Source organism: Macaca mulatta, chromosome 18 (genome assembly GCF_049350105.2).
Source record: "Macaca mulatta isolate MMU2019108-1 chromosome 18, T2T-MMU8v2.0, whole genome shotgun sequence".
NCBI lineage: Eukaryota > Metazoa > Chordata > Mammalia > Primates > Cercopithecidae > Macaca > Macaca mulatta.
In genome coordinates, this window is record NC_133423.1 from 80,910,275 (window position 1) to 80,922,119 (window position 11,845).

General features: G+C 37.7%; 1 protein-coding gene across 11 annotated transcripts in view; it reads left to right on the forward strand.

Moving 5' to 3' along the window:
* The window catches only part of VAPA (VAMP associated protein A), a 40,374-nt gene extending 33,952 nt beyond the window's left edge, over positions 1–6,422 (forward strand). For all 11 annotated transcript variants that reach the window (XM_028838178.2, XM_028838180.2, XM_028838179.2 and 8 more), the window contains 2 exons: positions 2,033–2,206; positions 5,653–6,422. In XM_028838178.2, the coding sequence (XP_028694011.1) occupies positions 2,033–2,206; positions 5,653–5,811 (333 nt within the window). In that variant the 3' untranslated portion in view covers positions 5,812–6,422. The remainder of the gene's footprint in view (positions 1–2,032; positions 2,207–5,652) is intronic.
* Positions 6,423–11,845: the final 5,423 nt, after the last annotated feature.

Genomic DNA, 11,845 nt, shown 5'->3' on the forward strand with positions numbered 1-11,845 from the left:
AAAATGTGTGTGGAAAAATAGTAATGTAAATAATAGTTTTGTTGATTTCATGAGATTATGGGAAATGAGTTTTTCCCTTCCCCCCATAATTTAAAATTTTATGCAATGTAAAGAATTTAAAAACAAAAATCTAGTTGTCAAGAGCTTGATGATCTTTGTTTTAGTTTTTTTTCTCTTTGGTGTTGACCCCATGTATGTCTTTTTATCCCCCTTTTGGAGACAGAGTCTCACTCTCACCTGGGCTGGAGTGCAGTGGCAGGATCTCGTCTCATTGCAGCCTCCACCTCCTAGGCTCAAGCCACCTCAGCCTCATGAGTAGCTGAGATTAGAGTTGCACACTACCATGCCTGGCTAATTTTTAGAATTGTTTTTTGTAGAGACAGGGTCTCCCTCTGTTGCTCAGGCTGTTCTTGAATTCCTGGGCTCAAGCAGGCCACCTATCTTGGCTTCCCAAAGTTTTGGGATTACAGGCATGAGACATGGTACCCTGCTTCATCCTCTTAAGTTTTTCGTCAGTTTTCTGGTATGGGTATGATACTTTTTCCCAATTCTTAACTGAAACCTAGAAGTTCTTCTGTTGCCATATTGGTGGCCATTGCCACCTCCTTTATAAAGGAAGTCAGTGTGCCAACTTCATTATCAGAAGTTGGATTTGTGTTAGGATAGAATTTGACTACACTGAAAATCATTTTGAAATGAGTTCTAACTACTATTAAGGAAAATAATAGGAAAATGTATTGGCAGGGTAAGATATATCTGAAGCAGTGTTTTAATAGTAGAGGTGGCTATTATTAGATTGGGGTGGAAGAGATTGGGGTGAAGAACAAAAAAGCTGGCAAGAGAAAAACTCAGAGAAAGAATTGAAGTATGCTTCTTTAATTTAAACCTTTCTTAACTGGGAAGCTTGAAGAAAAATGGAAGAATCTGCCGACAGGTCAAATACATACTGTTGTTGATTAGAACCTCATTATAAATTTTCATTTTTAAATAGATTTTACATGGATTTAGGCATAGTAATCAAATCACATCCCCTTCATAAGAAGAACAAGTTTTGCCCTTTGAGCAAACAATCTGTTTATACTTAATATAAATTTGGCAGCTGGGATGGTGTGGTAGGTGTGCAGCCTCTGATAAATCTTATAAAATGAGTATTGTGGAATGCCATAAAGTTGATTTTGTAAATGTCTTTGTTAGCAGTTTATAGCTGAAAAAGCAGATTTTTTCTAAAATTATTTTAAAGCAAGTAAAAATTTAATTAAAATGAAAAAACTTGTTACTCTAATACTGCTACTATGTGTAGTGACATAAATGCTGTTAGAGTGAAGGATGTTGGGGTACTTCAGACCACAGGCTGAAGAATATGTAGATGCTGTCATAGATATTTATCTCCAGGCCTTCAACACTAACTTCAAATGGTTCAGTGTTGGTTAGGATTAAGATTTTGGGGCTCATAGTCTTCAGAGCATGCTAATTTTTACTGTGATGTTGAATCACGTGGATTAAAGCAAACAGCATTACTAAGATGATAATAGAAGTTAGCTTTTTTGGCATGTTTTTTCTTAGGTAGTTTCTAATTTTATTGGAATGATTGCAATAATATCCCCCTACGCCCCAGAACCTTATTTGAATTGCAGAACCAGAGCATGGAAAATGACCTTCGTATTTGGATTTTGTTGACGTCAGTCATTCAGCATACTTGGATTGAATAACTACTCTTGACCAAAGTGCTGGTTTTAGGGGTAAATACAAAGAGAGATGGCTCTTGCTTTCCCAGCCTTTGAAGTGTTATAGGAAAGAACTTGAACAATAATTATTAAGATACATAATAAAGTGCTATGGTAGACGTACATGCCAGCGGTTATGGGAATAGAGGGAGTGGGCTCGTTATTTAGACTAATCTGACTGCTGGCATGTACTGATTTAGGCCTTTTAAAGAGTTTTTCATAAACAAAGATGTAGAATTTATGTTTTTGTTTGTTTAAAACCTGTAAGAAGATTTGGTAAAAAAAATCTCAATATCTTTGTAATACAGAATGACATGGAACCTAGCAAAACCGTTCCACTGAATGCATCTAAACAAGATGGACCTATGCCAAAACCACACAGTGTTTCACTTAATGATACTGAAACAAGGAAACTAATGGAAGAGTGTAAAAGACTTCAGGGAGAAATGATGAAGCTGTCAGAAGAAAATCGACACCTGAGAGTAAGTTCTGTTGGTTGAAAATAAGTTGATTTAAATGAAGGTATAGGACATGTGAGTGTTATTAGGCCATTTTAGCAATTAGTTTTTAAATTTATCCTTGGTCAGTTCTTTCTTGTTTTCCCCAATTTGATTATGTCCTGACCTTTGCTCCCCACCCTACTCCTCTCTTAAAAGTCTTCCTGTGGTTTCTCATTGCCACAGGTTCCTTACCTTAGCACACATTCTAATCATTTGTGATCTGGCCTGCAGCATTGCCAGCTTCAGCTCTTGTTTCTCCTGTCCTTCCCATTTTGTGCCCCAGTCACACTGAACTAGGATTGTGTTGTCCCACATCATAGCCATTAGTCACCTAGGACTGTTGAGCGCTTGAAATGGGATTTGTTCAAATTGAGCTGTGCTGTTGAGTGTAAAATACTGATGTTGAAGAGTTAGTACAGAAAAAGGTAAATTTTTCTTTTTTTAATGGTTACATACTGAAATAGTAGTTTGGGTATATTGGGTTGAATTGAATATATTATTAAAATGAATTTTACACATTTCTTTTTACTTTTTAAATGTACTATTGGAAAATTTAACGTTACATATGGGGTCACATTTGAAGCTCACATATTGGCGTGGGGCAGCGTTGGGCTGGAGTATGCTGGAGAAGCATCTGTTTATCACCCCTCTTTCGCTTTAGTATCAGCTCTTCACTGTGACTGGAAAGGCTCAGAACCCTGTCCCTCCCGACACAGCACATACACATATTAATGTCTTGCTACTATATTCTTGTTGATTTTTCAGTATAGCGTTTGCTGGGACCCTCTCCAAAAGAAAAAAAAATCGATTTGTCCTGTCTGCTTTGTGCCACCACTATGCCGATTGCATTCTACTGCTCTTACTTGTTAGAGGCCTTTCTCCCTCTAGTGGGCAGTAATTTCCTTGGGGACAGGGGCAGTGTTTCATTTCTCTTTGCATTCGCCGTACATGTGTGTAGTAGTCATATATTTGATTGAATAAATGGATGGTGAAGGAGGACCGATTTGAATATGTGTGAAATTTATGAATAATACTTGTCATTGACAAGTAATTGTTTCAAGACCTGAATTCCTATATGTTGCTCTTTAGGCTTTGTCTGAAGCTCTTTGCAGCAACGTAGATGATACAAAAATATATGTAACTAAAATAAGCTAAATGATGGGAGTTATTTGATTATTCCTTTTGTTAGGTGTATATAGGAACTGCACTCTGAACACTGTATCTTAAGTCGATCTGTGAACTCCTTTGCTGAAATGCTTTTTAAAGTGAATTTTTGTGTCTCTTCATGTTTGATACTTCATAGTACCCCCTTGAGGGGTACCCCTCTGCTTCCAAGTGCTTGTCTGGATAGCGGGAAGAATATCTTTATTTCACACCTACACACCATGGATCTTTTAAAGGATTTTGTTGGTTACTTTTACTTGATCTGCCATGACTTCCATAGTTCTGTTCTTTGATAAAGATGTGCTCCTTAGGGTGCTCAATAGATTTCTTTCAAAAGCCACTGTTTACCTCTGGCATGGAGGGGAGAGTGTAAACAGTAGGAGTGACAGGTGGGGCAGGTCTGGAAAATAGGAAGAATGAACCAGGGAAGTGAGAGAGACTTTATTCCTGGTTTCTGCTCTTTGTATGCTAATGTTCTGTATGAGATTTTATTTGAGAGATGATTCTGCTGTTGGAAAAGTAAAACAAAAAAGCTGTGCTGGGCACGGTGGCTCACACCTGTAATCCCAGCACTTTGGGAGGCCGAGGTGTGTGGATCACCTGAGGTCAGGAGTTCGAAACCAGCCTGGCCAACGTGGTGAAACCCCTGTCTCTATTAAAAATACAAAAATTATCTGGGTGTGGTGGCGGGTGCCTGCAATCCCAGCTACTTGGGAGGCTGAGGCAGGAGAATCACTTGAACCTGGGAGGCAGAGGTTGCAGTGAGCGAGATCACACTGTTGCACTCCAGCCTGGGCAATAAGAGCAAATCTCAAAAAAACAAAAAAAAATAAAACAAAAACCTTGGAGACCCACTGGCTTACAGAATTTCAGACCCTTTAGCATTTTATACACAGGCCCATCATAATTTTTTGCCATGTTAACTTTCTTGCTCCTGTCTGTTCACTATCCGTTTTAATTCCCCTAGCCCTATGGTTCTTAATTCACACTGCATGTGAATCACCTAGTGAGCTTTAAAAAGTTACAGTTTACCAGGCCTTCCCAAGACCTAATGAATCAGAATCACAGGAGTATCAAAAGTTCTGTAGATGTTTGTGATGTGTAGCTGAAACCGAGAATTACTACTGTTTTTATATAGAACTAATTAGCATGAGACCAAAAAAACCCAACTCCAGAAAATCCAGTAATGCAAATAAAACTGTGCCATTAGGTGTACTCTTTTAGTTAGTGTTTATTTATAAGCACAGTAAAACAATCATGGGAGGTAACAGACACAGATAAAGACAACTGCATAGTTAACAGGTAGTAGTATTTTTCCCAAGGTTCACATTGCACACAGTGTCGTAACAACCTCCTGTCTGGAGTGACTTCTGCTTTCTTCTGAGAAACCTTGTCCTCTAAGGACATAGTGCCGTGTGAAGCCATATCAGCAAGGATGAAGCAGCCCACTCTTGACTGGAGGATCTGTCGTTTTGACACAGAGAAGCACCCTCAGTTTCCATTCCAGGTGCAGAGCTTCAGATAAGGGTTTCCTACATACATTTCTCATCTAAATTTGTAGTTCCTGAAGAAACAGTATTCTTTCTCTGCTTTGCAGTCCAGACCTGGTGCTATCCCTTTACACACAGCCCTCTGCTTTGCTTTGAGCTTGTGAAAACACTGTGACTTAAATTTCACGCTAAACCGTTTCCTTCCCCCAAAATTCTGTGATAACCGTATCTGTGTTTTTGGCAAGAATACCCTCTTGTGGCTCTGCTGTTTCGGTTCCTTAGTTGCAGTGGGTCAGTCAACCCAACTGGCAGACTGCGGGTCTGGTAGTTTTTGACCGGGCTAGGACAGATGTAACTGATTTTAAATACCACGGGCCGCCTTGGAAGTACTCTTCTTTAATTATGTTTTTAGTGGGATTAAAATAAAAGGTAAATATAGCCATATCTGACTTTTATTTTTTAGGAATACATTTCTCAGCTCCAGTTTTAAAAAATCAGTGTTATTGAGGTATAATTTATATCCCATGGAGACACCCACTGTGAGTGTACAATTCACTGAAATACAGAACTTTATAACTGTCACTGTAGTTCAGTTTTAGAATGTCCATCACCCCGGGAAAGTTTCCTTATGTGGTTAGCAGTTAATCCCTGTTTCTGTCCCCAGCCATAGGCAACCACTAATCTACTTTCCGTCCCTATAGATTTTTAGCTCCAGTAGTCTCATTAGTATGCTTGTTTTTAAAAACCTCTTTTGTGTGTTTGTTTTTTTCCTAGGATGAAGGTTTAAGGCTCAGAAAGGTAGCACATTCGGATAAACCTGGATCAACCTCAACTGCATCCTTCAGAGATAATGTCACCAGTCCTCTTCCTTCACTTCTTGTTGTAATTGCAGCCATTTTCATTGGATTCTTTCTAGGGAAATTCATCTTGTAGAGTGAAGCATGCAGAGTGCTATTTCTTTTTTTTTTCTCTTGACCAGAAAAAGATTTGTTTACCTACCATTTCACTGGTAGTACGGCCCGCGGTGACCATTTTTTTTGTGTGTACAGCGTCATATAGGCTTTGCCTTTAATGATCTCTCACGGTTAGAAAACCCAATAAAAACAAACTGTTCGGCTCCTGGACAAATTGTATAGTACCAGATCATCACTAGCAGATGTCAGTTGCACATTCAGTCCTTTATGAAATTCATAAATAAAGAATTGTTCTTTCTTTGTGGTTTTAATAAGAGTTCAAGAATTGTTCAGAGTCTTGTAAATGTTATTTTAATAATCCCTTTAAATTTTATCTGTTGCTGTTACCTCTTGAAATATGATTTATTTAGATTGCTAATCCCACTCATTCAGGAAATGCCAAGAGGTATTCCTTGGGGAAATGGTGCCTCTTACAGTGTAAATTTTTCCTCCTTTACCTTTGCTAATATCATGGCAGAATTTTTCTTATCCCTTGTGAGGCAGTTGTTGACTGAGTTTTTCATCCTTACAATCCTGTCCCATGGTATTTAACATAAAAAAAAATAAAACTGTTAACAGATTCTTGCTCGATAGCTTGTCTGTGTCTGTCGTGTTATTGGAGGGGAGTCCACTATATATGGTCACTTGAAATTATGATGCAAAGGTTTGTCTTGCATTGAAACCCTCTCGGATATTACAGTGTTTTTAATTGAAAGTCCTAATTCTGTTCAGGAAAGGAGTTGATTAAATTTTGAGGTACTGCTGGTATTTTGGGAGATTATAACCAGTTTGTTTTCAAGATAACGGAAAATAAGGTCCATGAGAATAGAAGTTACGTGATTTCAGTGAGTTGACGTGTACAGCATGGCTGTGCTCCATCTGATTTTTACCCCATTCTTAAGTTCTGAGAGTATGTTCTCAAGGAAGATTTAACTCTCCTTGGTTTTAAAGTACTTTTTAACCAGCCTAGTAAGTCTTACTACTTTTCATAGTATTTCATAATAGTTAAAAGTAGGTGTTTTTTCCTGCCCAATTTGGCACTCAAAATAATGTTCATTATGGAAGTTTGGTAATACTGAGCAAGCCTGTGGAATTTTCTTTATGAAAAATGATTTTGTCCTTTGCAAATGTTAAACCATGTGAAACACATTTTCAGTATAAGTTTGTGTTACAGGGTCTGATATTTCCTGCACTTAGGTTTGTCCTGTGTCTTCATTTATTCTTACTAGGATAGAAAATGTTGGAATCAGAAAATAGATCCAGTTTTTAGCTACATACGATCTAGTACAAGTGATTTTTTTTTTTTTTTTTTTTGAGACGGAGTCTCGCGCTGTGTCACCCAGGCTGGAGTGCAGTGGCGCGATCTCGGCTCACTGCAAGCTCCGCCTCCCAGGTTCACGCCATTCTCCTGCCTCAGCCTCCGAGTAGCTGGGACTACAGGCGCCCGCCACCACGCCCGGCTAGTTTTTTGTATTTTTAGTAGAGACGGGGTTTCACCGTGTTAGCCAGGATGGTCTCGATCTCCTGACCTCGTGATCCACCCGACTCGGCCTCCCAAAGTGCTGGGATTACAGGCTTGAGCCACCGCGCCCGGCCACAAGTGATTTTTTATTCTTAAACATAGGTGTTATTTTTTTAAAAGATGCGCTCTACCTGGAAAGGAAATTGGATTTTAGAACTGCATGTGGTGAAGTATTTTAGGCCCAGATCTGTGTACACATTTTATAGAAGAGTGAAGTATTCTGAAGTATTTTGGTTGCCTTTTCATTTCAACTGTGTTTTGAATTTGTCAGATGATACATACATTGTGTTATTGTGTGCTGTGTTATCTTTTATAAAACCTCTTGCTTGTGTGCAAGTTGCTAAAAAGAAACACAAGTAATGTCTATCCATTACTAGCATGCTATGCTGCAGGTCATATTTCCATTGCTATATGCTTTACTGTTTTTGTGAAAATCCCCCCCTCCCCTTTTCCGGTAACTGGAAAAGCATGCTAAAAGGAGTCTTATATTTTCACCCCATAAATGGAGAATCAGTAATTCCTTGGCTTAAAGCTCTTATGTAATCAATATTATTGGTGATAAATAATCAAGTTTGGTATCTCATAGCGATCTTTTTTTTTAAGAAATGAAGTTCTTGAAAATTTAGCCAAATTCCGTTTTATGGGAATGCTCCTTAGAATTCATTTTGTTCAGTCCCTTTGTTTTATAGTTGAGAAATCTGAGGCCTTACGAAGGTTAAGAGAACTTTCCCCATGTCTCACAGGTAGGTAGAGGCAGAGCTGGAACTAGAAATCTGTTGACTCTAGCTCAGTGTCTTTTCTGATAACTTGAAAATTGTCTTAGTTTGAGAGATGGCTGAAATAATGAACATAAAATGCTATTTATAATAACAAGTATATGTGACATTTCCTATTGTAAGACTACTGCCGGCTTACTGTTGAATAGTTTGGTTATAGTGTTTAGGCTAGACATGCTTCCCACATTGGTAATAAATAACATTACAAAATACAATGTATTTTTAGGTAGGCATTTTATAAAATGCATTATGCCATGGTTGCTTTTGAGATAGATTGTAGTCTGGGTAGCATCTTTAAAATGTATGTGGGCTTAACTGTTGTTCATATCAGGAGATGCTCTGATTGTATAGATGAGACTGTTTCTGTTATTTTTATTGCTGTATGAAATGTGATCAGATTATTTTACTACCAACAGTTATAGTTTGAAACTGTATTAGTTGACTGATAATATGATAATATAGAGATTAAATTGTCTTCATTCCTTACATGTTTAGAAGTTTTTGCTTTATCTCCCTGCTTACTTGTATATGTAAGCATGAGGGAAATACACTGTTGATAATACTGAAATTACAGTCAAGTAACTAAGGCCTTAAGTTCATATGTGACACTGAATGCACTAGCTTCCTTTGTTCTATAACTAATGTACCTTAACTTCCCTCATTCTTGTATTTACAAGATACTAAGAAGTTATGTTCTGAGTGTGTGGTATGTTCCCTTAAAAAAAATGACACTTGGAAGAAAAATGTATGAAATTCAGAAATTCCGATCAAAGAAAAGTAATTTTCTCTTGTCTTTCTTTCTTTCTTTTTCTTTTCTTTTTTTTTTTTTTTTTTTGAGACAGAGTCTTGCTTTGTTGCCCAAGCTGGAGTGCAGTGGTGTGATCTCACCTCACTGCAGCTTCTGTCTCCTGGGTTCGAGTGATTCTCATGGCTCAGCCTCCTGAGTAGCTGGGATTACAGATGTGAACCACCAAGCCCGGCTAATTTTTGTATTTCTAGTAGAGACAGGTGTTTCACCATATTGGCCAGGCTGGGCTCAAACTCCTGAATTCTGCCTGCCTCGGCCTCCCAAAGTGCTGGGATTACAGGCGTGAGCTGCCACACCCAGCCAAGAAAAATAATACTCTTAAATATTTAGCTCAGATGTTCACCTAAAGTTGATATTATTTGGTATGGGAATTACTTTTGAACTGTAATCTTTCAGGTGATACCACTTTGAAAACAAGTTTTAACAGTAAGGTAAAAATATAGTTCTTGAGGGTGTATTCCCCACTTGTGATCTTCTGCCACTTTAAAGACATTCAATTAATAGTTTTCCTAGAGCTTTGCATATTCCCATTCACAGATTTTTAAAATTTCACCTTTATTAGTGGGAAGGATCAATGCTTACCATTTGGAAAGACAAAGATCAGAAGGTAAATAAATTATCTTTATTTTCTAGCTTTAAAGGGAAATTAAACTATTCGTGAATAAACTGTTTAAAAATGTGAAGTGTCCTTTTCCTTTTCACAATACAAAAAATTTCAACAGATTGTGATGGTTTGTGCATTTATATCCTGTTAAGCATTAATAGCTAATCACTGACTGGGACTTGCATTCTGATGGCAGATAGTCTCTTGCTTAGTGAGATAGAGTTAACTGTTTTGTAGTAGGAAGTGAGAACAGCTGATTTTTCATTCCACATTTCATAGCCCACTTTTGGTAGATTACAGCCATGCTTCTTCACAGAAGCAGTGACATCTTGGGAATGAATGCCCAGCCAGTCCTGGGTTGGTGCAAAGAAGTATAAACATACATCACTAGGGAAAAAGAAAGTTTGTCTTCCCCTTCTGACACAGTGTGTGCACTTTAGGCAATTTTTGGAAAATATAAAAAATTGCAAATTCTGCCTTTCAGCAGCATCAATTGCTAGGAACATTTCATTCATTTCCCTATAATATTAATGTTCTTTAAGCATAATCACTAATTATAAGTTGTATCCTGTTTTTCTCCAACTTAATTTCTGTGGTTTATTGAAAACCAAGTATAAATGTGACTGCAAAAGCATTTTGCTTTGTTTTTATAGTTACTTTCTAGAGGTTATGGACATTTTATAATGTAACACTTGATTGGCCTGGCCTCTTGACAGTTCCCTTCTAGTTATGCATACCCTCCTATTGCCATATTTCTTGTTTTAAAACTCAAGTTTCTTGTTTTCCAGTTGTTCCTATGTATAACACCCATCTTGAAAGAGAGTGTACAGGAAGTTATTCAGATAACTTGTAGTGATTTTCAACTATGGCAGTACATTAACTCATGTGATGAGCTTAGGAACATAAAAGATAATTGTTGCTTGAATAGCACCCCCAGAGATACTGACCTAATTAGTCTGGGGTGGAGACCTGGCATAGTAGTTTTTTTCAAGCTCCAATCATTGGCCAGGCAGTTGCTTTACATAGGCTTTTAAATGCTAAAGGAAGATACGAAGTAGATTTAATTAAGACTTTACTTCAACAATACAGGGGAACTTAGAATACTTACTTTTCTTTAAATTGCAGGAGTCACTGTTAGGTATTGCTTAATACAAAAGCTTTGCCTGTCAAGTTAGGATTGCTGGAATACCACTAAAGATTTTTGACTTGTGAATAAATGAGCTGTCAGCGCCAAAATGCGATTTGAGAAATGTTGTGGGCTTCAGTATTAATTGCCGTTTTGCTGACACCCAGTGTACCTACCTACCTGAGAAATTCATTTTGTCCCTCATGTATTTCTCAAAGCAAAAGGTGGTTTTCAAGTATAATGTCGTTGTCAGCATGCTTATTACTTAGTTTTACGTCATCTCATTTCGTCATCACTGATAACTTGTGGAATAGATACTTATCTCCATCCTATGGAATAGGGGAGACAGGTTTAGACAGGTTCAGTTTGCTCAAGTCTGCACAGCTGTAAGTAGCAGAGAAAGTAGGATCTAGATGGTCTGATCGTAGAGCCCATGCTCCTAACCATTGTAATCTACCATATGAAGGAAATAGCTTGTGTCCTGGTCCAAGTCAAATACTGACTCCTCACAAACAGTAAGTATAGCAATTTTGTGATGCCTTTGATTCCACTTTACAGGGACTACGTTACTTGCGAAATGTCTTTAAGATTTTTAGTCTTAAATTTTTGAAGACCGCTTTCGTCCTCTATCTCCCAGAGAATTGAGAAGAAATAAACTCCTGCCCATTAACAATCTCAGTCCATGAACAAAACCAACATCAACATTCCTAAACAAGTGTGTTACTCTAAGAAGGTGGCTCTAGAATTTATGGAAATGGCTTATGCAACTTTCAAGACTGGAGAACAGAATGTGACTGGCCTTTTCTAATGGTCCTTTAAGATTTAATGATTATTTAAAGCAAGCGTTTTACTTTTTATAATTGACTTTGTGGTCTGAATTCTTGATACTGTTTATAATTTGACAAAGAACTAAAATTGTTATGTACTATAGGCACTTAAGAACCCTGAGGAAAAATAACAGGTGTGGGTGGGTGTGTGTGAGAGAGAGAGGGTTACTAATGTGTAAGTGCCAAAAAAAAGGGGGGGGGGGCGTTGAAATGGTAAGGAATTGGAATATTTTAGAGCAGTAAGAATTCCTAATCTTAGTACGTGTCTTGTTTCAAGTAGAGGTTTGTTAGGAATTACAATTGTGGGGAGCAAACTTTTGTGCTATTTTAATCCAAAATGTATATTCTTAA